The 26,356-nt window shown below is 44.3% G+C and overlaps 1 protein-coding gene across 2 annotated transcripts; it reads right to left on the bottom strand.

Annotated features, from left to right (window-relative positions):
- Window positions 1-2,946: 2,946 nt before the first annotated feature.
- TEF (TEF transcription factor, PAR bZIP family member) lies at window positions 2,947-25,863 on the bottom strand. Of its 2 annotated transcripts, none has more exons than XM_065835529.2 (5): window positions 25,557-25,863; window positions 14,688-15,014; window positions 12,996-13,216; window positions 12,120-12,331; window positions 2,947-10,220 (listed from the first exon to the last, which is right to left on the bottom strand). In XM_065835529.2, exons 1-5 carry the CDS (start codon window positions 25,657-25,659, stop codon window positions 10,199-10,201), a joined length of 885 nt encoding a protein of 294 aa, XP_065691601.1. In that variant the 5' UTR covers window positions 25,660-25,863; the 3' UTR covers window positions 2,947-10,198. The 2 variants fall into 2 exon arrangements, with proteins under 2 accessions (XP_065691601.1, XP_065691609.1); XM_065835537.2 differs by lacking the exon at window positions 25,557-25,863 and adding an exon at window positions 20,726-21,041.
- Between the last annotated feature and the right edge of the window lie 493 nt (window positions 25,864-26,356).

Consider the following 26,356-nt stretch of genomic DNA (forward strand, 5'->3'; position numbering starts at 1 on the left):
GAGCAGCCTAGTCTATACCCTGAAGCCTTCAGCGGCTCCGGGCAAGGGGGAGCAAGGAGCACCTCCATGAGCCGCAGCAAGAAAACAACCATGCCATGGCAGCAGGGGCAGGGGAGCTGGTCCCCAGCACCTGCAGCTTTTCACCATGTCTGTGGTTAGTTTGATCCCACCAGGACTCATAAGCAGCATAAACACATAAGTTTTCCTTCAAAAATGTAGGGACTGCAAAAACTGCTCAAAGGCTTGCTGAGGTGGTGAGCCTGCTCTCAGCTGGAAGCAAATTTCAGGATTAAAGCATTTCAAGAGCCACATTGGACCATAAACTTGTGATCAAGCACAAGAAGGAAAAGGTACTTGAACTCACCCTCTAGCCGTGTCTGAAATACTGCTGGCACCTTTCCTCTCTACTCTGCCTGGCTACCTCCCAGCCCAGCCTCTTCTGCCACCTCCTCTCCAAAGGGAGGAAGGCTGGTGCCATGTTGCCTTTTTGCAATTACCTAAACCACCCACTTCTGGCTTGATTCCCTCATGATCAGTTTGCTCCTAGTTTCCTTCCACTGCCCTCTCACTCCTCAGAAGCCTGTTCAGATCTCGCATGGAGCACTGATCTCCTTTCACACCTCTCCTCCCAGCATCACAGGCCAGATCTCTGGGGCAGGTCAGCAGAACAGCCTCTTATTCCAAGGTCTCTACACAACTGCACCTCTAGTCCCTGTGTGTCCGCCATTCCAGGGCAGGAGAGGAGTTCCAGTGTCACATTGCAGGCAGAGGCTGTGCTGGCTGGTGGGTCTGGGATGCACACAGGATCTCCTGCAACATTTCACCCACCTTCGTGAGCTGGGAGTCCCAGGCTGTTGCAGGTCTCGCTGCTTCCCCAGGCACTCCACAGGCTGCCTCCCAGCTTTGCACCTCAGCAGAGAAGGTGTTTTTGCCTGCTCTTCAGCCGTCTCCATTCCATCTTGCTTGAACAGCCACGCAGGGCTATGATGCCATGGGATGCCCAAACAGGAATTTCCGGGCAACTGGAATTTGAAACCACTTTTGCAACATGGTCACCCCAAAGATTTAGTCTCTCAAAGCCCAACAGTCTCCCCAGCTCTAACAGAATTGTATAATTTGAAAGCCACATAAGACTACTGAATTATTTTCTTAATGCCCATGTCTAGCCAACAACAAGTAAAAGCCCAGAAGAGCTTGGTGGGTGCAGCTCTTGCACATTTCTCAACCAAAGCATTCCAGCTACCACTAAAGAGCACTACAAACCAAACAGACGCTAGATCCTTTCCCCACTCCTTTGCGAATCTGCTGTAGGCAGGACAAGAAAAAACGAGTACAAATGCATTTGAAGTCCTGCAGTCAGCAGATCCCCCAACACACAACAGCAAGGAGACTGAGTAAGATGTTGCTATTTTTTCCATTGCCATCTTTCAGATCACTAATGGCTGCAAATAGAATTTCCTGAAGGAAACTAGCAACATAATGTGCAGAGTTAGCACATTTATAAACTTGTTCCCCACCCACCCAAGAGAACATACAATCTGGCTGAAAAGGAGGCACTGTATAATAAACATCTGTGCTGCTGCCAGCTGCCATCACAACAGGGGAAAGACACCAAATATCCTCTACCACTTCCACATGAAGGCTGCATAACACCAGAAGGTATATTGACCACATCCTTGTATCCACTCACTTTCTATTGCAACTCCTTGTTTGGGCCATCTCAAGTCATTGGTCTCCATCTAAATAGGTCAGGTTTTAGCTTTTATACATAAATTGCCTAGATCACAATCATGTCATGGCTCTGGAAGGCAGCCAGTGAAAAAAACCCAACTAATTGACGCAATTTCTTCCTTCTGCAAAACCATATGAATTTATTTCCTGATCTGGTATGGTAGGTTGTAGGTAGTAATCTTCATACATGCATTTCAAAATTACACCGCTGAACGAGCACGTCAGATGCCAACCCAGTCTCCACAGACCTTCTAACACCTGGACTAGATACCTCTTCCTCAAATGCCAGGAAACAGCCATTTAGTGCCCGTGTAGATGAAAGCCCTACCTGCACAATTGGACCAGAAAGCCTGTCTTCCCCCTTTCCTCCTATTTAGAACTTTATTTCCTTCTACCCCCCATCACTTAACATACAAGATACCTTTTAGCAAAGCAAAGGACCAACCAACTCTACCTTAGTGCTGTTTCCAGATAAGCTAAAATATTCCAGATAAACTAAAATACCTGAAATCTCATTTTCCCTGAGAGCATGCATCTCAGGTAGAAATATCAGAGACTGAAAGAGGCAAAGGAAGGTGAATACATGCTTTTCTGGAAGCTGTCCTTTCCGGTCAGAAGCAGTGAATGTATAGAATACATACATTTCTTAACAGGTTGATCTTCACGTACCAGCCCTGGAAAACAAAACACAAACAAAAAAACCCCACTACAACAAAAAATCCCAAATCAAACAATCAAGGTTGAGGTCAAAAATTGGGAAGAAATGGAGCAAGGTGTCCTCATGGTCAAAACTAACTTACTCTAGACTCTGCTTCTTCCCATGAAAGAAAGAAAACTAAATTCTGTTAATTTTGGTTGTTGTTAGCCCCAAAGTAACAGACAAAGCACAGTCCAAGCATCTGTGTCTGACTACTAGTTCTCAGAATTTCTCTACTTGAAAGAGTTCAATGTAGAGTCACAACAGGACAAATGCAAAACCTCGCAAAGTTTTTGAAATCACTTAACCCGGAAAAGAAAAATGTGGAATCGTACACCTGTTACCAGCATACCTGATAGTTAGCACATGGGAAATACACAGCAAGAACCTAATCCTGAAAGGTGATCAGCTGCTTTAGTGCCTACCAACTTCAGCCCAAATTGAAGGTGTAATGCTGGCAGTTGAGGTGTACAGCATACAGGCTGCTACCTAGAGAACAAAATTACTGGATCTCAGCATAGTGGAATATACATTTTATTTCTTAAAAAGGAAGGGTACTAACAGAACTTAATACAGTCAAAATTTTACATTTTAAACAAAAGCTTTTCTTTTTCTTAAAAACCAGTTACAAGCAGATAGGTGAGAGGATTTAAATTACTCACAAAATCCAAGCTGAAGACTTTGAGAATTCAAATCTGTGGTTTATACATTTTAAAAAGTGTAATAAATGGAAATATAAAATAATACCAACTCTGCAACAGTGAAATGCCCTTTCCTCATTAGACTGCTGTTTAAGCACCTTTATTTTCACCCATCAGCTGCCAGGAGTGTGTAGGTTTATGTACAAAATAAGCAGTTTGGGACAAAAAATTAATATATATAAATTAAAACCATTTATGGCAATACAGTTTTACCCAGCCACTTTACAATCTTTATTATCTCTTTGATTTCTATAGAAGCTTTCAGTCAGGATGATCTCAAATGCACTTGATGGACTGCTTCAAAAAGCAGCTACAGGAATCATAGACAACCTCAAGGAGTAGCCATCCAAGAGATTAAACAATTTAACATGCAATAAAACTAAGATCAGATTTATATCTTACATGAATACTGTGCAGATTCATCATCCATCCCACTGAATGAATAGGACAGATCAGTGTCACACCTTAAGTCAAAAAATACTTTTATCCAAGAAGCAACAGAATTTCAGGCCAAATATAGCAGATAGGAGTTCCCTCAAACGATTTAGTTAAAAATCCTATGTCTCTGAAAAAGCTTTAAAGGAACGGTTTTCTGAATAACTTGCACATATGCTTAGCTGTTTCACAGTTGTTTCACAGCCTAGAGATGAGAGAGGAGGAATAAAAGAAAAAAGAAGAAAGAAAAAAAATAATTAAAAAAAGAGATGCCACCATCTCTGCCCACTACAAAAAATGTTGTGGCTTTGTCATTTATGGAACACTGCAGATGCAGCTGTTACCAGAGAGGCGGCTGCTCCAGCACAGCACTAAAGACAGAAGTTATGCTATGACTGAAGAAAGTGTCATCACAGGCTAATCTCTTTGGCTGAAGGCTGATGGATCCATCTCACCTCCTCTTCAAAACCCAAGAGTTCATATTGTCTAGCAGACTGCTCATTGTCACTTCACTGTTTTGTTTTGGTTGGTTGGTTGGTTTGGTTTTAGAAAAGGTCATGAAAGCTGATGAAAGTTCCAGCCATGCAGCATCCAGTGAATATGTACTCATGTCACTCGAGTCACTAATCACTTTCTCTCCACACCACAACAGGATACCTGTGTCATCTATGTACATAATAGAACTAACTAAGATGTAGACTATCTAGAGACTGACTACACCTGAGTTTCAGTAAGAGTCACTCTGTTTCATTGCAACTTGTTCAACTTGCTGAACTCTGGCTGAAGAGTGGAGAGAGATCTGTTTGAGCCAAAAGAGGGGTTAAAAAAATAATTAAAAACAAAAAAAAACACAAGCCCACAACCCCTTTAGTTTTCCTCAATCGCTAAGCTTTACAAATAATATCACCACTTTCTGAATGCTACTCAGAAACAATAAATCAACTGTCCAGCTAATGGGATGGGAAGAGGAAAATTATGAATGTAATCAGTGACTACTGTTCAAGAAAGACCGGAAGAGAATCAATTCCCTCAAATTCTCAGTTTCTCCACTTAAGTAGCTCATTAATATTTTAAAAACATTTTTTGTTGATAGAAAGCAACACAACTAGACTAGAATTCCACAACATCAATCTTTGTTTTGATTTCTGTAGTTCTCTAGGAAAAAAATAATCCCAAATCAAGCTACATGAAGCATTAACAATATTCAGATATTACAATGGAAGCACTTATTTATTAATTCATAGAACAGATTAGTTTTAAAAGTGTATTTACATATTCTAAGTTATACAAAATACAGTATTCCAATAATCATGTTAATCACCATATTTCAGACAACTTCACATAAAAGTGCAGAGGATGCATCCATCCATGATCCTGGCCAGTAGCAAGCAGTCACCCACGGCGTGACAGCTGAAAGCTGCTGTTGTGCCCCCTCAGGAAAACAAATCCCACCAAACCTTCTCACCAAGACACAGCTGCAGATCTAAGAAAACATTCAGGCAGGTACACGAGCAAAGTTTGTTGAGACCCACAGACCAAAATCACATGCCTTAATTTACTAGACATATGTGAAGTACTTTTTTTTTTTTTTTTTTTTTTTTTTTCAGATAATGTACAGCAAAAGGCTTCTGCTCATGCCTTAGTTGGGAAAATGACATTAACAAGGGTTTTGGCTATGTAACAGGCACCCAAATTACACTTAGTATCAACAGCCTTATAACTACAACTGATGGTGTATTAAGGACACAATTCTGCAGCTGACTGCCCAGGCAGAGCTTCACATTCAAGAACAGCTCCTGTGAAGTCCACATGGTTCTCTACAGACACAGGACTCATTCCATGCAGAAATGACAGCAGAATTGAGGCCTTAAAATACCGGGGCCTCAGACAGGAATTTCCTCACAACACAGCACTGTCAGTTCACATCAGCAGGTCAAGTCACGGTGTAACAGCGCACTTGGTTAAAGCAACAGCTATTTTTTCACGCCTTTCTGCAGCACCTCTCCTGCCTATCTGTATATTCCTTTCACTCTCTTCTGAACTGTGGAAATTAGATCAGGAAAAGCACATTCCCAAAACCTAAACAAGTACATTTCTTCTGTCTGATGCTAAACTGAGGGGATCCAAATTGTCCTAAAATTGCAAACAGTGAGGCTTCAGTTTTAACAATCTGGCTCAGGTCAGACTCTTGCGTTACTCTTTCTGCTTTCATTCTTCACTCTCCTTGCTAAGTATCTATAGGTTTATCTATAGATGTATCTTCCTCAAAGGATTTCCTTTCTCCTTTAGCTGCTTGAAGTGTCTTACAAAATTGACTCAGTAGGGGATAGCATACTATCAAACTAGCAAATTACATTCTGTATGACAAGTTTGTATCATCATGGATGATATCATTGTAATTTCCCAATTAGCATTATGTTAGCATCTCCACTGAAGTTTAACTAAAGCTATTCTTTCTACCTTTTCCTCAGTCTTTCATTGAGAGTTTATCTATCTTCCGTGAGGGGGGGTCGAGTGCATCTGCCACATCATGTCACAGTGGCAGATACACAGGTCAGAGTCATTATCTGAAAATCTAGAAAGTCAGTCAGTGTCTTGTGCTGCAAAGGCAGAACACCAGCATTAACAGGTAATTTTGATGCAGGTTGCCAGAAATATGAGATTCATGCATTAAGACAAGTTTGCATTTCCCATGTTGTGCTTAGCAGCTAAAACTGTAAAGGCGGACAAGAGCCTATCTGGATTTTACAAAGGTCTGCAATACCTCCACTCTCACTAAAAATGAAGGCATCTGATCACAAGGAACAAAGCCCTGTTATGCTGAAGAGGTTCATGAGGCTGAAGCAGCCATACTGTCTTCTGTGTGAGTCCATTATTTCTTCTGTCTACACAAAAATATTTTTCCACACAAGTGGTTTTATTACAGTATTCCCAAAGCTGCTGGCCTTCCACTGCACCTCTCAACCTGAAATTAATTTGGTACAATTAGTAGCAGTCCTGCAGATAACACTGAGAAGTGATTTCTACAGCTAGAACATCTTGAGCTTTCGAACAGCACAGCAGTGACATGGAAAATTGTCAGAAAAACATCAAATGTTACTCAAAGAGCTGCAAAAAGCCATATTTAACTTCTCTAAAATTCTCCCAACACAAATTTATAGTGCACTATTTTTTCAACCTGTCCACACAGGAGGAAAAAACAAAAACAAAACAACAATAAACAAAACCAACACTCAAAACCAACCAACTGCAAACCTCAACCAGAATTCAGATTATCTGAATACCAAAACTGTCACTAACTGTGTAAATGAACAAGTGATAGGCCCCATCTATCAACACTACATCTGCAATCTGAGACTTATCCATCCGATCCCAGCACAGAATGCTCCAGAGTAAAGCAAAAACACCCACGGCTCCAGCGCTTGCTAAAACTTTACAATAACCATGTGAAACTAAAGACTTTTTCCTGTGGGAGTTAATGAGATCTTTGTTTCTAGTTTCAGTGGGAGCAGATCTTGGCAACAGGTGAAAGATTAAGCTTCCAGGGAATTTCTAAATACAAAACTGCATTATTATACGGAGATACAACTATGTGTAAATTAGAAGACCATGTACGAAAGCAGTACTGTATTAAATGTTGCGCATCATTTATTCATAGTATGTTCCTTCTGTAGGATAAGACAACACTCATTGCTCACAAACCTCATCAACAGTTAATGTATCTTCAAAGCTAGTACTGTGAAATGGCCTTTTGGTGTCAACCCATTTCCTAATGGACACACAGCTGTGTCAAAACCTGCTCCCTTTACTGCCAATCCCTGAGGTGACACTGAAAGGTGCACTCCCTTTATTCTCTCCCCTTGGAGATGGTCCCTTTATGGCTGGAATAGGGTATGTTGGCATCAGGCACACTTAGGGCCTCTACAGAGCATGTTCCATGGCTAGAGAACTTCAGACTCTTAACACTGTCAATTCAACATTAAAAATGTTCAAACTCGGCTAAAAGAATATTGGTCTTCTTATGACCACTATGAAAATGTACCCAAACAATCGCTCAGGGATGGGATTGTCAAAAAAACCCAAGATTATATAGTTAATCTTTCTGAGAGAAGCAGAGAGCTCTGAAGCAGTAAGCGTAACCTCCTGAGACTGCAAAAACTGAGAAAGCAACTCAGTATTGCACATAATTTTTTTGTCTGGCAATACCTACGCTCCTTTAAATAGTCACTACCTTCTCATTTATCTTTAAAAATGTTGCTTCTCAATTAAAAAAAATAAAAAATCTCCAACTACAAAAGTTAAGCTGCACTCACCCTAAAGTGCGGATTTCCAGTTTTGCAACCTGTTAGACACATTAAATCACAAAATGTGCAAATTCGCACTGCCCTACAGGGAAGCACAAGAGTTTGCTAACAGTCTTCTCGGGAAAAAAGATCAAATGACCACGCACTGTTAGTTTCTATCGTATAAACTTTTAATACAAAAGAAAAAGCTAATAGAATTGCACATACTAACCTCCCTGACTATTTTGCTGTTAAAATAGCGTGACATACTTCCAACACCAAATCATGTATAAAATATATAAGGACTTAAAACATATTCCTAAAGCAGTAAGACAGCAAGACCCATATGAAGAACTAGCAACTTCTTACACAGTTGCAATGCCTTTGTGATTTATCAGGAAGCATGGCTTTCAAGAACAACCACTCAAAGCTAGCTGAAAATTCAGAAATGGTAAATGCAGAGCTGCTACATGTACATGCTGTCAGGGTTGTGGTTTTGGTTTGGGTTGCTTTTTTATTTTAATCTACGGTTCAACCTTTGTCACCAAAATACAACAACAAAATACAGTACATACCAAAAATATCAGCCTAAATCAGCAATACTTGATACAGATAAGAAATATATGCTGACATTTCAGTAATGTTTCAGCTAAACTATTTGAAGAGAATACCCCAAGATTATCTTAGAGTTTTAGAATCCCAAATTATAGTAGAAAAAAAAAGCGCACTTTCTTGACCTTAGAACATGGTCCATTAAAAATAATAGGCAAAGAACTGCATTTAATGTATATGGTCTTTACAAATGTGACTTCTTAAAATAATTGCTTACAAATTCTAGGGTTTGAGATTTTTATTTTTTTAAATGAAGTTTACAGCATTAGCTGCTGCTTTGCTCCTTTTTCTCTTTGCCTTTCTGCTCTGAAAAGAGAAGTGGAATCTCTTGGGTAAATGAAAAGTCAAAATACTTGTTCAACATGATAGCGTTGAGCTTTACTGGTAACTAGTTGTGTCTCGTCATTTCAGCACTTGTGCTTCTGAAGGCTTTCAAGATTATTTTTCTTTAGGTCTATGCTGTTTATCAATCTCCAGGCATTAATACACCCCTGTCTTACAAGCTCCATTTTGGCTAAAAGCATGGCACTGTACTCCTTTCCCAGAAATTAAGTACTCTTTCTGCCCACATAAATTTAGTTCTTAAGCTTCCCTAATGTAACAGTAGATTGTTACAATAATGAAACTCCTACAAAGGAACTTCTATCTGATTCCTCCATCTTCTACACACAATAAACATCCCCACAACCCGTCCAAGCTTCCAGGTATTCTCCCACACCAGCAGAAGGGTCTTGATACCTAAGCTGTCTGCTGTAACTGCGGGAGATCACTGGCTGTTTCAGTTTTATAGAACAGATGAACTGAGACCTCTTTCGGCACTGCAGTTCTCATGTAGTCAAGACACAAAAAATTGCAACATGACAGTTAATAGCCATTGTTTTGCTGGAGCTAATACTCACTTGGCAGTTTCAGACCACCAAAAGACATGGGAATCAGCAGCTCAGACTAGCACCTTTTCCATGATTGCTAAATTGTTAACAGAAGAATAGATCTTGTTTCAGCAAGACCCCATAAAAGCAAGCAAGTCTCATGAAAGAAACAAAAGAAAAGGCAGGTAGCTGTGGAGTAAGAAAGTAACCCAAGTGTTCTACTATTACATGGGTCATTTGATAGAGGTTTATCACTACTCTTTGTATGGCACACTGTGGTGCTTTCTGGATTGTTTCAATACATCTGCTGTACTTTTCTGCACTGGAAGCCTCACATCACAGGCTGCTGCTTTCCTAGCATCTTCAATTCTGCACTCACAGAACTCCACATGATGCTACACTGTACCAAAAGGGAGTTGCTGTATTAAAGACAATTCATTCAACTGCAGGGAGAAGCATCTTAAAATATAGAAGTTCTTAATATATACAGACACTTTTATTTAAAACTCCCTATTTTCTTCCACTCAAGTGCCAGAACAAAGAGTTACTATTCACACAGGCTGTCAACAGACTTTGAGACATGAACTTCGAGTGTCTTGACAAAACCCCAATAAGTAAGCTTATTGTAGTTCATAGTTATAGTGAGAGAGACAGATAAGAAAGCCATATACAGAATTAAGGAGACTTTGCACTTTTCATCATGCCCAGCCCTGGGTAGTTCAGATGGGGTACTTGCAGGCAAGCAGGCAGGCAGGGTCATCGTCAGTTGTTTGTGTTGGGACACCTCATAGAATTCACTGCTCACTCTGAAGACTGGCGATTCATGTGTGCTTTTTAGTTTCTTTGTTTTTAAAAGTCTTTAAAGTTGCATCACTCGGAATCAGATAAGTCACTTTAAACAAAGCAAAGCGTTAAGTGTGACAATTTATTTATAACATACTTCCCACCATTACCACCACATACCACCCTGTGAAAGAAAACTCCCTGCTGAATGGGTGACAATTTTTAGTATGTTTGAAATAAATTAGACCAACGTTGCAATGAGAGCCACTCTAGTCAAATTAAGAGCATAACAGAGGGGGCGATAGTTGAAAGCATACATTTACTTTAAGCGTTCTGGATTAGCCTGCTTCTCTGCTTCCTTAAGAAGTCAACACACAATTGGTCTAAACTCATACCAGTTTCCACATCATGTTTAAAAGACGAGCTAGGCAAGAAGTCTTTAGTATAGAAAAGAAACCCAAAGGTTTTTTAAATATACCTTTTATATTTTAATAGGGGAACTGGAAACTAGCCTAAATGTATTCTATCCCACATTTACTCCCTAATTTAAATATCAGCCCAGGAATTGTAGCCTACAAGTTCTGACACAGCCACTATCTTAAGATAGTTTATCTGGTTAAGAGGACTTCTAGACATGTACTTCTGTTAGAGCTTCTGGTTCTTGCAGTTGCAGGTCATTTAGAAGGTCCCAACATCACATACAACATATTTTTTCTTTTAACACCACGTACTGTTGAAGTAGCGCTTGGTGCTGAGAATGGATTACTTCCAAGAGAGCACGTCTTGTGTGCTAATTTTGTAACAGGAAACATGCTGGAGAGAGAACCAGCAGGCATGAAGAGAACAGATATTCTGCTACACAGGAGATAGTGAGGTAAAGTGTTCATGTTTAGAGTGGGTGTAGCTTGTTCCATAGAGTGTTCACAAAGCAAAACTCTTTCTCAACTCTTGTACAACATGTAAGGTGCAGTAAAGTAATAGTGGCTTGTTTGCTTCTTAAAAAAACCCCAACTTCTTCCAAAGCATAACGTATTGGCAATTCCTTAACAGACGACATTCAAGGTTCAGCCTAATAAGCTGGACTTCTTTCTCTAAATCTCCCTTACTTCTCAGTTAACTATAACATGCTGCTTTATCAGCAGTTCAAGAGGGAAGTCCCTCTAAGGAGAAAACAGGAGGGGTGGTGGTGGTAGAAATACAGCTTAAAACCCACAGCAAATTATTTTGTCCATATCTGTAAAGTAAGAGATCCCTTACTGTTCCTGCTCCTTGGCTTCTGAAGTTATCCAGGATTAGAATCTACCAAGACGTTTGAGCAGCATTTTAATCAACACTGCACTGACTCCAGTCTGCATAACACTTATGCATTAACTTAGATATCTCAGTTTTTACAAGAAATTTAATATTTTCCCATCTTCCTGTCCTAAGGTTCCTCTATTCCTCTTCAACGGGAACAGAGTTCTACACAACAGGTACTTTCTAGTGCCTCTGAATTGAAGAGGAAATAATTTCATGATGCTGCCCAGCAACATGTACTTATCTTAAGTCTTACAGTTTGACTGGGAGGGGTGGCAGGGTGGAAAGGGAGAAAAGAGTGGGAGTTTAAAAAGACTAAAAAAAAAAAAAAAAGAAGGAAAGGAGAGTCTCCTATGCTCTTTCTCCACTTAAAATGTAGATTAGAACAGATAGCAAAAGCCCTGTCAACTCAGGAGGGATCCACATTTGTTCCTCCAGACAGGTGAATCTGTTCTATTGTATGACATCGGAAGATGCTCTATCAGTATTAAAAACAAAGTTGTAAATGTGGACACTAGGATTTTGGGCAACACAATGATCAGGAAAGGGCCTGAACAAGTTGTGCCAACAGAAACAGGATTTGGGGGTTTTCCGTGTAAATGCAAAATGGCAAAGCCTCCACAAACTTTTATTTCTGGTAGTCTCAACAGAAGGCAGAGAAGTCTAAGAGGCTAAAACAATGAGCCCTAACAAGGAAAAGGGGTGTGCTTACAAGGGTCCGTATCTGGTCTCGTATTTAGAAACAATGTTCTTGCATCGTCCCACTTCCTTGCGCAGCTCTGCAACCTCCGTCCTCAGGGCTGTATTCTCTTTCTCAAGAAAGGCTGCCCGAATTGTGATCTGATTCTCCTTTAATCGCCGAGCATCACGGGAACGCTTTGCTGCCACGTTGTTCTTCTTTCGCCTTGTCCAATATTTTTCATCCTGTAGCAAAAAAGGAAAAAAAAAAAGTATCCCAACCTGACAACTATGTCAAATAGACACTTACTTCGACACTTATTTACCGTATCATGACATTCACACTAACTACTATATTGAAGAATCTCCTCCATTGGTTTGCAGGGCTCAGACACCAAAATGCAGGCAACACAGTACTGTAAGATTTCATCCATACACAAGTCTTGTTTTAGGATAATCTCCCTAGTTCTCGCAATGCACTTGATTTAAGAGACTTAGCTACTAAGAAGCTGTCCAACTGAAAGGCTCCATTCATTTAGTTTCAATTTGGGAATAAACTTCCACAGAAAACAGCCTGTTCTGTTTTCTGGGCTCCTTAAAGTCAGATCAGACATAATGCTGGGCAAATACATACAATGGCCTTCAAAAGTGCAGTTGATAAGGTTTTGAGTTGGTAGTTCTTTTAATTTCTGTGTACAGCATGATAAGTTGCTGCTGCCTAGTAATTCTCTCTTAATATCAAACCAGCAAAATAACAAGAACAGCAGCTGACTTGCAAATTCTATTCTTGGCAGTGCTTCTGCTCAATCACAAAGGTATAGCACATAAACTTTATATGTCAAAATGTTTGGGCGAAGAGTCAGAAACTTTGATCAGGGCCTAAAGAAGTTTGCAGCAATAAATCCGTTACCTTTTGCTCATCTGGGACAAAAACCTTCTTGGCTTTTTTAATCATTGGTTGTGGTTTCAGGTCCTCTTCAGTAAACTTGTGCTTGCGAGGATTGAAGAGCTCACCACCAGGCACACTGGACAGCACTAAATCAGCAGGGTCAGGGTTAAAATTCACCTCAACTTCTACACAATCAGGATCAATGGGGCTGGGAGTATTTCTTTCATTTTGTGGTGGCGACTCTGGCAACAATACAAAAAGTCATAATACATTCAGCAGGATAAAGAGAATTAACTAAGAAGCTAACGTGGCTATCTCTATTTATTGGCCTACTGTGGGCAGTATTTAATAGTATTTGGTATTTCCCTAAGGTGTGCTTGGTGCTGTACAGCTGTGGGTACAGAGAGAAGCTCTACAGTCCAGTTTGTAATACAAACTCTAGGAATGTATGGCAGATTAACAGACATGACTAGATAGATGCAGGACAAGAGTTAATACTTCCTCAGCAAAAACTACATGCTTTGCACACTTAAGAAGCCTGTTTCACCACAGCAAGAAGTGAGCAACTTCTATCACCCTGAGTTTTGTGCCATAGAAAGTCTTACAGAAACAAGCCTGCCCAAAGACCCCAGGGTACCTGAGTCCTTCAAAGGTCAATTGTATTTCCAAAGAAAGGACTAAATAAAGTTGTATTTGTTACAAATAAAACTGCTAGTATGCCACTACTTTGCCACATGGAAACAAGTGTCCCAACAGATTGTCTGACACTGACAATGTTCATATGAACTTTGTCATATTTATCTATTGTTCACAGACTCCATACATACAAATTGCAAACGTCAGTGCAATTTGAAGTAGCCATCAATAAGTTTTTTCATATGCCACCTAGAAAAAAGCCACACCCTCTGTCTTATTGAAGGAGCTTCACATTTTGCCTTTCTTGTGAAGATTCACAGGAGAAGCCCTGAGCAAAATGCTTTCTGTAAAGTCTGCTCATAAAATAGTATTGTGAAAGTTTAGAGGCTATCATGTTTAAACTCCAGATCTAGGGCAAACTGCTCTGCTAAATTCTTTAATAGAGAAGATCTCCATACTACAAAGGAAGAGCAGAAATTTCCTAGTACTATTTAAGTATGGTTTTGTTTCTTTGTTCCTCCATTCCCACTTCAAAGCATCACAGAACATCAAACTGCATCATTAACACACCTTTTTCAAGTGTCTGTTTTCACATTTCACAGGCTACCGTGAAAAGATTGCTTCATTGTTTTGCTACTAAGCATTATTATTTGAGGTCCATTAAATTAGCATAAGTTCACCCAAGCAGACCAAGCCACCAAGGTAGTACAAATGATTTGTCACAAACCATCAAATCTGTTGTAAAATAATCCAAGAAATTATTTTCTCAACACGCCAAGCTTCTCACTAGATTAGCAATACCAAGAAAGCAAATACTTCATGTTGGTGTTTCAGCTCTTCTAATTCCAAAAGAGAAACAGACTGCATACAGGCACACTCATTTTTTCCAGAAGGGGGAGGAGAAGAGGCAGCACCTCCATGAATTGACACATGGATTAAGGCATTGAGCATGTCTGTTCTACTTAACCTGCCACAGCTAACACTGCCAGGTTAGCATGTCTCCTCTTTGATATAATGAAGCACCTTTTAATATAAGAACAACAAAGGTCCCTCAGAGCCCCATATTATTCCATCTACCTGTGCTGGAGGCTGCTTCAGATTGCTGGTAAACCGCAGTGGAAGAAGATGATGCAGGAGAACCAGTGGAAGCACTGGCAGACTCCTTTCCTTCCAGCTCAGCCACAGGCAAGAGTGGATTCTGGTTCAAATCCAGGTGAGTAGGGCTGGAAGGAATTCCATTCTCCAGCAGGAACTCATCCAGATCCATGTACTCCAGGTGGAACGACTCGCCATCATAAGGAATAGTTTTGTCCCAAATGGGCGGCATAAGGGAAGCCGAGACTGCCATAGTGCTGGCAGCTGCTGCCTCATCTTCCTCAAGCTTTATCTTCTCCTTCTCTTTATCTGAAAGATACAAGTAGGTCACTGTACAAGCTGCAACACAGGAGAGACTCGAGGTTTAAGAGTCTAATAAAATCCCTATGAAAGGAAATACAGTAAGCTATAGTCTCATGACATGACCTGAAAAATCAGATGTTGAAAGGCAACATTCATGTGTGACTCAGCATGGAACAATCTGACTCCCTGCGATGGCTGGACCACAGACATTTGAGTAGCCTTGGAGACCAGCATCTTTGCTGTGATAACTTACCAAAGTGTGATATAATGCTGCATCTAGCTTACATTAACCTGTCACTGCAAAATAGCCTGTTGTTCACAGGCTTATTTTGGAAGACAGTGAAAGTGAGTGTCCCTAGGTGGGATTACATGGGAAGCCATTAAGAAAGCTCTGAGGAAGCAGAGTAGTTTACTCTATGCACAAAGAAAGATTGTGCAGAAGAATAATCCAGGTACAAACAGGAAAGGAATATGGTGTTCCAGATTACACATGAAAATTCATCAAATGGTCCACGGGACACCAGAGACCTGGATGTCTATTGTTCAATATTTCAGAAGCACTCCTTTCTGAAATGACTCAGCATGTCCACACAAAGCAATAGCTCCAAATGCTCTTCAGTATAGATAGCTCAGAGTACCTACATAGAATTTTCCCCTCTTTAGGGGGATGTCTAATACAGCATACTCCCACACCCCACCCTCCAGTCACAAAAGACTGATGAAATTTTCCCCATTTACTGTGCTGCAGTGCACACGTTACAGAAAAAATGGCTGTTTCTACATTCCACATAGCTACTGAATCTTAACAATTGTCTGGGACAGAATCCAAGCAGAAAATTCAAGTTATGGAATAATTATATAATTTAAAAGATAAAAATAAGCTGGCAGGAAAAAAAAAAAAAGAAAATTCATTTTCCTGCTCCAGTTGTCCATGTAGCCATGTGGTTCTGTCAGCACTGAAGGAGGCACTGCTGTCAAAAGGAACCATATCACCAGTTGTACCCCAAGCAACCCCACATTGAGTCTTTACCATGGAAGCTGACAAATACTCAGTTCAATGGAACAAGGACTCCATGGACATACACTGGACCAGTTTGGATCCCCAGTATTCACACAGGTTAGCCCAACAAAATGCAGATTTTTAGTAATAAGATTTTCTAGACTGGCTACAATATGGAAAAATGAGTATTTTTCTCTTTCAGGAGTGGGAGTGGGGGTGAAATTCTGCTCTAAATCAGAAAAGCCTATATATATAAAACCTATTCTGATAGAACTGGCATTCCTTTCGCTGTTGCCTTAGCTGGTTGGAACTGAGACTGAAACAGCTTTTTATGGCTTAAAGAACAGTGCTGCCAAACAGAGTAAATTAACCTACCATACTCTGAACATTTTATATAACGGAAGACACTGATTATAAACTAAATAGCTGAGAAAATATTCACCAGCTACCGACTTGGGACTAAGAGCAAGTACCTAAATAACACGTTAAATTCAAACTAGTATCTCCTGGACCTGAGCTTGGTTAACACCATCTTGCAGCTTTTGGCCTTCCCTCTTGCCACTTCACACTGCTGCCTCTGAACTGCCATCTCCCAGCTCCCATCCCTACTATAAATTCCTTTTTGCAGGGAGTTTAGCAACTTTCCTATCCTTTGCTTGGGCAAAGCAAATGTGCAGGTTAACAGTCATGATCCTAATAACCTGAATGTTTCTAAACATCTACTTGAAGCTAGTACAGAAACAGTATCTACTCCACATATAAGGATGTTTTCACTTACTACTAAAGCACATCACACCAAATTGGAACCACCATTTTACATCCAACTTGCAAATCTGGGATTGCGTATTTGTCCAAGGTCTCCACCGTGCCCAGCACAACCAAACCTAGACTTGCATTGGTGGTTGTGCATAACAGCCTAGTGAAGACATCACCAAAACAAATGCAAGTGAAAATAATCAATTATTTGTAAATAACTTTATTTTTTTAACCAACGTGATAAAAGACTTATGTTGAGTCAAAATGTCACCTAACAAGAAAAAAAAATAATTCTTTACTTTTGAAAACAATGGTATTCCATTATGTCATGCCAGTTTTAATGCAAGCCAGCAATACTGTCATTTTGCAACATCTAATACAACACCTCCAACCGAGGAGAAAAGAAATCTTCAGTGATTAGTAGGCTAAATATAAGGCTTAAAAATATTTTTCAGAAGGTAGATGCCAAAAAGACTATACTACTGGCATGTGTGGATTTTCTCAGATCTTTAAATGCTTTTTAGTTGTGCACCATCATCCTGCTGTACTTCAGTAACCTGAAAAGACTGTGGTCCCTCCAGCTTCCTTTTCATACTGTCCCTGGCTCACCCCACATTAGATCCTTCCTTCGCAGGAGACAATCAGCTGAAATTTTCTGTCTTTTTGCCACAAGTTGGCAACTGGCAAGCACTGGGTCCCCAGTGCTGAGTTCAGCTATGCTGTCTCTCTCTTCCCCCTCACTTCTAACAGCAGTATCTCAACCAAACCAAATAGCAGAAGTTAATATCCACATTGGGTGCCCATGTATTTCAAACGTGATGTGTACAAAGACAAAACTGTTGTACGATCATTTTTGCATTGACTTTTTCCCACTGGCTTTCTTTCAATTCATTTAATCTTTACTTCTGCTGCACAACATCCTGCTGGGTGCACAATATCTAATGAAACACTAATTAATTTCTTGCATCTTGAGGAGGAAGTTTCTGCCTGCCCCAGCACATGAACCTGAAACATTAATTCTCTGAAGATATTTATAGTATAAACAGGTATTACCTGACAGCAGAGCTGCAGTATCCTAAGAGGCTCCATTTGCAGTGATTCAAGGTCACCCTGATAAATCTGGACTGCACTTCTGTAGCTGATAGCTCATGTCCGATTTAGCCCCCTCATTCTGCTACTGTGACCTATTAACTAGGCTGTACATCTGCTGTTAACAGAGGTCACTAGTGTATGCCAAGTAATTTAGACAGTATTCCAGTTCTTGAACTGCGGGAAATACTGCTGGTTTAGCCAAAACCAGCAGCCTGGAAAGAGCTTTATTCCACATCCTGGTTTTTCCTCAAAAAACAAAACAAAACAAACCAAACCAAACCAACAACCAACCAACCAAACCCAACACAAAAAACCCCAAACCAACTAAAAGACATTTTAGCCACAACTGTCAAGTGCAATCCCAGCCACAAAAAGAACAAACACTTCTTTGACAAAGTTCGCCTTGTTCATCAAAAAATATTGTCAAATTATACTGAAAGCACTATATAAAACAAGGCTGATCGCTCAATAAATCTTTAGTCCCACTTGTGACAATGGAACAAGACAGGGTTATAGGGTTCTGTATTCCTGCTGCCCATTACTGTGATGTTTGTTGAGGCATTCCTCCTGCCACAGCAGCACACAACTGGTGATTAAGCCATCCTTTGGAGAATCTGCAGCAGCACATTATTAATAGGAGAGACCTACCCTCCTGCTCCAGAAAATTAATTCTCTTCCCCAAGCCCATAGGACTTTTTATAAAAATATTATTATTTTTATTTACTTCATCCCTAGAGCATAGAAGACTACAACTTACAGCAAGGCCAGTCAGATATACTTGGTGTACAGTAGGGCACACAGGATGATGGCATTCAGTGGGAACTGGATGTCCTCCTCTGTTGCTCAGGAGGATTAGAAAGCCTTCGGGCTTACTGGGTAGTCAAATTACCCACAGCAGTTGGAAAACCCATACATAGGTAGCTTGTGGAGACTATAAATGAACACTGCAGCTAGTTGATACCATTTCTCGCAGAATACGACAGAAAACTATATTTTTGTCAACAGGCGCTTCAGATGAAAGGCATAGGGTCTTCTCAGAAAGCTTGCTGAAAACACACCACTGTATTAAGTAAATTAGTAATTATTTGGCATTTTGGCTGTCACTATACTGTAAAGGAACAGAAAATAAACAAGGAACCTCTGAAGTCCGTTGAGTCATAATTCTACTGACAAGTCTTTGTAAAATTAGGACTAACTTTTGTCTTGCAAATATGCAAACAAGAAAAGCATCACAGATAAAAATAAACAGAAAGCAACAAGTTCCACAAAGTATTCAGTGAAACAGTACAGGGTAGACTAAGGAAATCTATGGAGAAATTTTAAGAATGACAATGATCTGAACTTAATCACAGCATGAATGGAGAGGGTAATCAAGACGCAATGTACTCATTAGCGAGCTTTAGAGAATCAAGCTGAACACCTTCCCAAACTGGAATGGGGTCATCTAGTAAAAGTATCACATGTTTCTAATTTCAGAAAAATGCACTACCTCAAAATTGTATTAATTTCAAAATTTTATATCTCCATAGGCTAGATCACATGATTCCGGACAAAAAAACACCGCTAAGACAAAGTCACCATATCCCAGTCAGCTATCACTATAGTTTCCACACAGGAACTTAAATTGCTCCTGCTGGCAGCCTTGCCTTTAAAAACGATCGGGTGCAGAAATATCTTAAGAAGTCACATAATGTTGTAGATTCAAGATTCTGTGTGCTGCAGCATCCTGCACCATAGTGACATAATTAAAACCTTTATCAGAAGCTGATTTTTTTTTAACAGAATGGAGAAATAATATTTGCCAGGATCACAACATGGATACATCTACACAGTATTGTGCAACTCTAGACATAAAAAGTAAATGGATCTTAACTAGAATCCTCACTGGGAACAATCTTGCCAATCTTGCTTGCATTGTGGTCCACCCTGGACACTGTCTGATGTTCCAAAAATTATTCTCAACCTCAACATTCCTAAATTTAAGGATTTATTTTATTGTACACCAGTACACTGGGCATTAGAGTGGTGCAGATAAAACTGAGCCCTCCTAAAAATCAAACCGATACTCGGAAAGGCAACAACACCGCCAGGTGGGGAAAAAAAAAGTGTTCCATCAGCAATTAAGACTATAAGCACCAGCAGCATTGTTATTTACACAGTTGCTGTCTGCATAATCTGTGGGAGAGAGCTCTCTCCACTGTACAGGCCTGCACGAGCATGCATGCAGTCATACCCTTATGGATTATCACCAAACCTAATCTGAAGAGATTCGCTGTTTATGTGTGTCATCATACAACTTCTCAGCAATTAAGGTCAAGGAAGACTCAAAACCTCTTCATTGCTGCTCACAACTAAGTGTCTAAAGGCAGGGGAGGCTTCAGACAGCTAAGGGAATAAAACCAGCACACCGCGTCCTGACTTGTCCCTTGTACCCCAAGCACTGGGGTTTGCCCACCGCAGCACTCGAAAGGTCGACGGCAGCAGCTGAATTTTCCAGTCGCGCCGGCTCGCCGGGGAGACCCGGCCCGTGGGGCGGCCAGCGCTGCCCCGCACCCCCGAGGCGGGGAGCCAGCCTGGTGCCAGGCCCGCGGGCCCGGTGGCCGCCCCGGCAGCCTGCGATTCCGTTCTGCCGGCGCTTGGCGCAGCCGGCCGGCGGAGCGGAGGGAAGGGGCACAGGGCGTACCGGGGGAGGACGCCAGGCCCGGGCGTGCGGCCTCTCTCGCGGGTGCTCCCCCCGCGCACACCGCAGCCAGTCCTGCCGCGACCCACCGGGTCCCGCCCTCCGAGGCACGGGGCGGGAAGGCAGGGGGAGACAAGGAGGAGAAAAAAGGGGGGGAAGCTGGAAGGTGCCGCGCGCTCCCGCGCTCACCCAGGCGCGCCTCCCGCGGCGGGTTCTCCATCAGCTTCTTCAGCACCAGCGGGAAGGCGCCCGCCAGGCCCCGCTGCTCCTGCTGCGCGGCGGCCCCCGCGCTCCCCCCGGCTGCAGTGGGCTCTGGTCCTCCCGCCGCCGCCGCCGCCGCCGCCTCCTGGTGCGCGGCCCGGCCGGGCATACTCCCCGCGAGCTGGCGGGCGTGCGGGCTGTCAACGGTCGCCAACGGCTGCAGCGCCCGGTGCGAAGCTGCGACAGCTACCCAGGCCCCGCCGGCAACGGCAAGCAGAGAGCAGACGGCGCGAGGGAGACCGACAGCGCATGCGCAGCCGAGTGACGCCTCACGCGCGCTTCATTATTCATGAGCACATCGGCCCCGCCCACGCAAGCCGTCACGCCCCTCCCCGCCCTCTGCACCCCGCGGATTGGCCCGTTCCGCTCGGCGGGCGGCCCCGCGAGGGAAGGCCCCGCCCACCCCGCCCCTCCCCGGCCGGCGCGGGCACGCGACCCCCTCCCGCCGGGGCACGTGCAGGGGCGGGGTCCAGCGGCTCATTAGTATGCCGTGCCCCGCCCCCCACACCTCCTCCGGGGCACTGCGTCACAGCCAGCTGCTGGTGAGCGGGGGGAAACTGTGCGCGTGGGCGGTGGAGCGGCAGCGACTGCCGCGGGGCGCGCGCCCGCCACTCGCCCTCGGGGCGGGGGGTCCGCGTCGCTCCTGCGCGCGGGGCGCTCACCCGCAGCTCCCGAGGCGGCCGTTACCGGCTGGGCGGCCGCGGGGGCCGCCCGTGCCAGCCCGGGCTCCTGCCTCAGCCCCGGCCTCGGCACCGGGCAGCGCGGTGGGCCTGGGCTCGGAGGTCACATAACCGCGGCGGCCGGCGGGGGCAAGGCGGAAACCCGCCGCGCCCGAACCGCCGCCGGTGCCAGCGCTCCAGCCGGTCCTTAAATATCCTCGTTTAGGATCCCGAGATCACCTTTCCCACATGATCTGGATTTAATCTCTCTCTGTCCTACATCATGCCAGCTGCAGCTGCATGCCCTATATAATGTCATCAGGGAGAAGGACTTCACTGCAGCGGCTGGCGGGGTGAGCAGCTGGAGAGGGGGCTTCTTGTGCTTCCCATACCCGTTCCCCTGTTCCAGCAACAGGCATGCCATGCTGGGATTTAAGCTTCTGAACATACGAAGGGAGACAACGTTGTCAGGTTCATCACCAAGAGCACAGGCGGATACTGAGAAGCTTCTCCTGCAGAATGAATAAGCTCGAAGAAGTGACAGACTTTACAGCCACAGGCTTCTCCCATTAGCAGTTGCTGTCTCTTGCTGCAGAAGGGCCGTCCACAGCAAACCTCCCACATGGCACTGCAAGCAGGAAAAGGAAAGGGTACGCAACCTCCCTGGGATGGCTCCATCCACATCCAACAGGGCCACAGGTGCCAGGGCAGAGATCTCTGAAGTGCCAGCAGAAAAGGGACCTCTTCCTCCTGGGTAGATGCTCAGGCATCTGTCCCTCCACAAACCTCAGATGTTTCATTTCAGTGGCAAGGCACAATTTGACCTGACCCTTGCTAATAAATCCTGATGGAAAAGGAACAGATTGGAAGTCATGTGCAATAGGTTATTTTCCCCATTGCCTTTCTGCAATGAGGTTCAGGAGATGTCTCCATCCAACATGGGCAGATACGGGGCTGCTTTATCTGCCAGCAACTTGTCTTGCATAGGCTAGGAGGTGGAATCTGCACCTACCTTTGCACTGGATGGGGATGGGTCTCCTGATGGAACCCCTGTGTGTGTGCTGCCCAACAGGGAGCTGGGAAATGGCCACCTTGTTAATGCAGGCTGGAGCAGCACAGGTTAATGTGTCGTTTATAAAGGCTGATAAATCCAGATGCAAGAAGCAGGCAGAACAGGTCATGCTCCGCTGCCCAGCATGCTCCAGGGCTGCTGCATGCCCTCTGTGGACTCCTGCCTTGCCAAGCTCTGCTGGCAGAAGGAAAAAGCACATGCGTGAAATGGAGATGCCACTTCACACGGGGCAATGAAACACAGATGTCAGACCACACATGAGAGAGGCGGCACACACACAGCTTGGCAAGGAGCGGTGGGCTCGCAGTGAAGCTTTTGCCTGGAAAACAGCTAGTGGTAGGTGGCAAATAGAGAACACAACCTCATGAGGCCAGGAAGGGGCAGCTTCTATGAACAGGGCAAGGGGATGTAGCCGAAGTGGGGCAGGCCACAGGCTTCCCGTTCAGTTATAGTTCTCATGGTCACTTTGTTCCATTGTTGTTGATGCTGGAGGCCTCTGAGGTTGCTGCTGTGTCTGATGTTGTGCTGCACAGTGCTCTTTCAAGGAACAGGCTCTGCATGCATCCCCCCTGCAGATCTTCATGGCAACTGCTTTGTTGGGTAACATCCATATGAATGGGGGTTTTAAACCCACTCAGCAGCCTTTACTCCAGGGCTTTTCCCTTTACAGTGACCATGTTCTTTGTCCAGCACATTTCTGCCCAAGCTCTGCCACACTAAGGTTTGTTCTGCACCACCACTGGCTTGTGACTTTGTTTGGAGAGGGCTTAGCCTGTGCAGTATTAGTGGCTCAGCCCAAAGGCAGAAGGGAATTCCTGGGGAGCATTCCTGTGGGATCACCCTCACAGCACCCTGCTCAGGGTCAGCTCTGCCTTGCCAGCAAGGAAGAAGGCTGCTCTGAGAGCTTTTTCTCACTGCCTCTGGGGCTTAGGGGCTCAAGCAACTGCCAGCAGAGAGTGGGCACTGCATCATCAGCTGTACCTTCGTGGTTAAGCTGAGATTTGCCTGGATTTTTACATTTTCTCTTTTGCTCTGCAGCTAAGAAGGAAGAGAGGAGGACAATGAGATGTGAAGAGAGGAATGCAGCAGCCTTGGCCGTTGCTGCTGGGAGCCTTGTCAGGGCCAGATGATGCAGAACAACCCAGCCCGCATGCAGCAGGGATGCAAGCAAGAAGCAGCCCTGCACTAGGCACGGAGGGGGACACACATACAGCAAGCCCCACTGGGAGGTTTGAATGGCAGAACACAGACAGAGGTCTGAGACCCAGCAAATCCATTTGAGCGGTGTGTAGGTATGGAGACTCAGGAGGAAAGAACTGAGCACTGTAGGAAGACGGCTGTGATGGGAATGCTGGCCTGGGGAGGGAGGCGGCTTAATATGGACAATTCTAAGGGTTATGGGAGGTAATGCTGTGAGGCAGGGTGGTCCTGGGGCTGAGGAAGAAAGCTGCCACAAAATACATTGAATTAAGACTCAATTATTTCCTCTGTGAATCATTGATCCCCCTCTACCCCCCACTCTAACTGTTGCCAGATAAATCTTGACAGCACTCCTCCCTTGGATTAATTCAATCCAGTTGGCTGCAGAGACCAGAGGTCCCAGAGAGCCAGCCAAACTTCAGCTTACCCACGACAAGGCTCTGCACCACATGAGCCTCTCTTGGCCATTGCTGCCTCCTCCCAGCCAGGTTCACTTTCTACCAGGGTATCAGTCAGCTCAGAAAACATGCCCTGGTCCCCACACACAGCTTCATGTTGTGTGATATGTAAACACACCTGTTAATGGGCAAAGTCTCAGCAAAGCGGAGAGCCATTTCACAGGTGGCAGCAGTGGAGCAATATGGCAAAAGGAGCCCCTTAGGAGGTCTGGCAGCTCCTCTTGCTCTAACTCCTTCCCACAGCGAGTTGTGCAGGTGCCACAGGGCTTTCTGTGTTCTAGCAGGTGTAGGCAGCTGCCTTTCCAGCCGTGGATGCTTTAGTGCTGCTGCAGCAGCTTTTTCTCCTGTTGACCCCAGAATGATAGGAGGGTCCCTGTCCACATTGTCCATCTGGCTTTTCTGCTCTCACCTCCTGGATCATGCTGCCACCCAAGACTGCAGAGCCATATGAGTGTCCTGGTAGCAACTCCCTACAGAAGAGTGAGCTCAGTGCACATTTGTTTCTGTGAGTTCAAGTCACTCATGCCCAGGCATGAGCCTGTTGAGCCAAGGTCTTCCTACACAGATCCCCAGCACTCGGCAATGAACCTTAAAACACAACAACCAAAAAGCAGCTTGCCAAGAGCGTGTGGCAACCTATCCAAAACCAGAGAGTCACCGAGTTGTGCGATGGACACTTGGAGCATGCCCAGCAAGAGAGAAGTGGTCAGTGCAACAAGAGCAAAGTGTTCAGCACAGCTGAAGCCCAGCCTAAATGATCTCCTTGGTCCTTTCCATTTGTTTTTCAGGATGCTGCACAGAGAGCGGGAAAGCCTAGGAGTACAGAAGTGCTCTTGCAAAGAAAGCACAGCATGTGCTGTGTTCCCTACCCCAGCTTTCCACTGATAAACAAGAGCAGCATCAAAGACAAAGTTTGCATGGAGTCAGCCTGCGCCATGCAGGGCCGGGCTCCTGGGACAATCTGTGTCTGGGAAGAGGCAATGTTGGGAAGCTCAACCATTATTAACCATGGGACAACCTGGATGACAATCCTTCCATTCACTCCCACATGAGCATGGAGATTTGTGCCCAAGCATTCTCTGTGCACAAAGCTTTGAGGGGTTTCCGAGAAGTAGCTGAGCACAGAAGCTAAAAGGATCAGGAGCTCAGCACTCTCAACTGATTTTGTAATCAATCCATTGCTGCCGTTTTTCCTCCCAGCTGCACAACACACTTGGTGCCAGAACTTCCTGTCTGACTTAGACACTTGGAGGAAACACACCCTTAGAGCGCTTGCAGCAAGCAAGATCTTCTGCCCCCTTCTTGCCTTGCAACTTAAGGAAGGGAAGAAATCAAACCAGAAACCCCAGCATGCATTCCCTCAATCCTACCTGTCATCTTGTTGGTCCAGGGCAGGGAGTACTCCAGCAGGGACTTCAGGACTTCTGGAAAGTCCAGGGCAGCGGGGCCCCCGGGGCTGTTGCAGCTTGACATGTCCTGTCCTGGGACTGCGCTAGCACGGCTAAGGCAGGGCCAGATGCCTGGCTGCCAACGCTACACCCCACTCGCCTGGGCGTTGCAAGAAAGGCTCCGGGGTGCCCCGAGCGGGCTTGCCAAACTACTCCGACTGAGAAAAAACAAGGAGCAAGGGAAGCAGCCTGGCAGAGATGCAGTTTGCCCGGCTGTCTTCACCTCCCCCTCTCCCACTCTGAAGTGGCCAATTGTGGAAACAGCTTGCAGCCTCGCAGGGCTGGGCCGGGCGGCTGGCCAGCCTGGTTTTACAGGGCCTCTCCCAGCCAATCCGGCAGCAAAGAACTGGGCCAGTTATCTAACTTTGCAAAGGCAGCACCCTTTTCCTTCCCAAGGTGTTATAACAACTATACATGTTGGGGAAAAGAGAAAAAAAACAAACCACAAGCATGTGCTGTCGGGAGTACACACGTCGGCTGCAAATGCAACAGCAAAAGCGTCCTCTGAAGGGCTCCAGGGAAGCTCTGAGGAGTTTCGAGCCGCACAGGGCTGCCCTGTGGAGATACACAGGCTGCTTGCATCTGCCTGCTCACTTTTCAGCCCTCTGAGATACACATAGTGACAATGTTTGTATATGATGCAACGCATACTGCGTGTCCCTCCCAAGTACATATTGATTACACCGTAAGGTACCTCTCTTATTTAGTGTGCATCACCCCCA

Source organism: Patagioenas fasciata, chromosome 1 (assembly GCF_037038585.1).
Source record: "Patagioenas fasciata isolate bPatFas1 chromosome 1, bPatFas1.hap1, whole genome shotgun sequence".
Taxonomy (NCBI): domain Eukaryota; kingdom Metazoa; phylum Chordata; class Aves; order Columbiformes; family Columbidae; genus Patagioenas; species Patagioenas fasciata.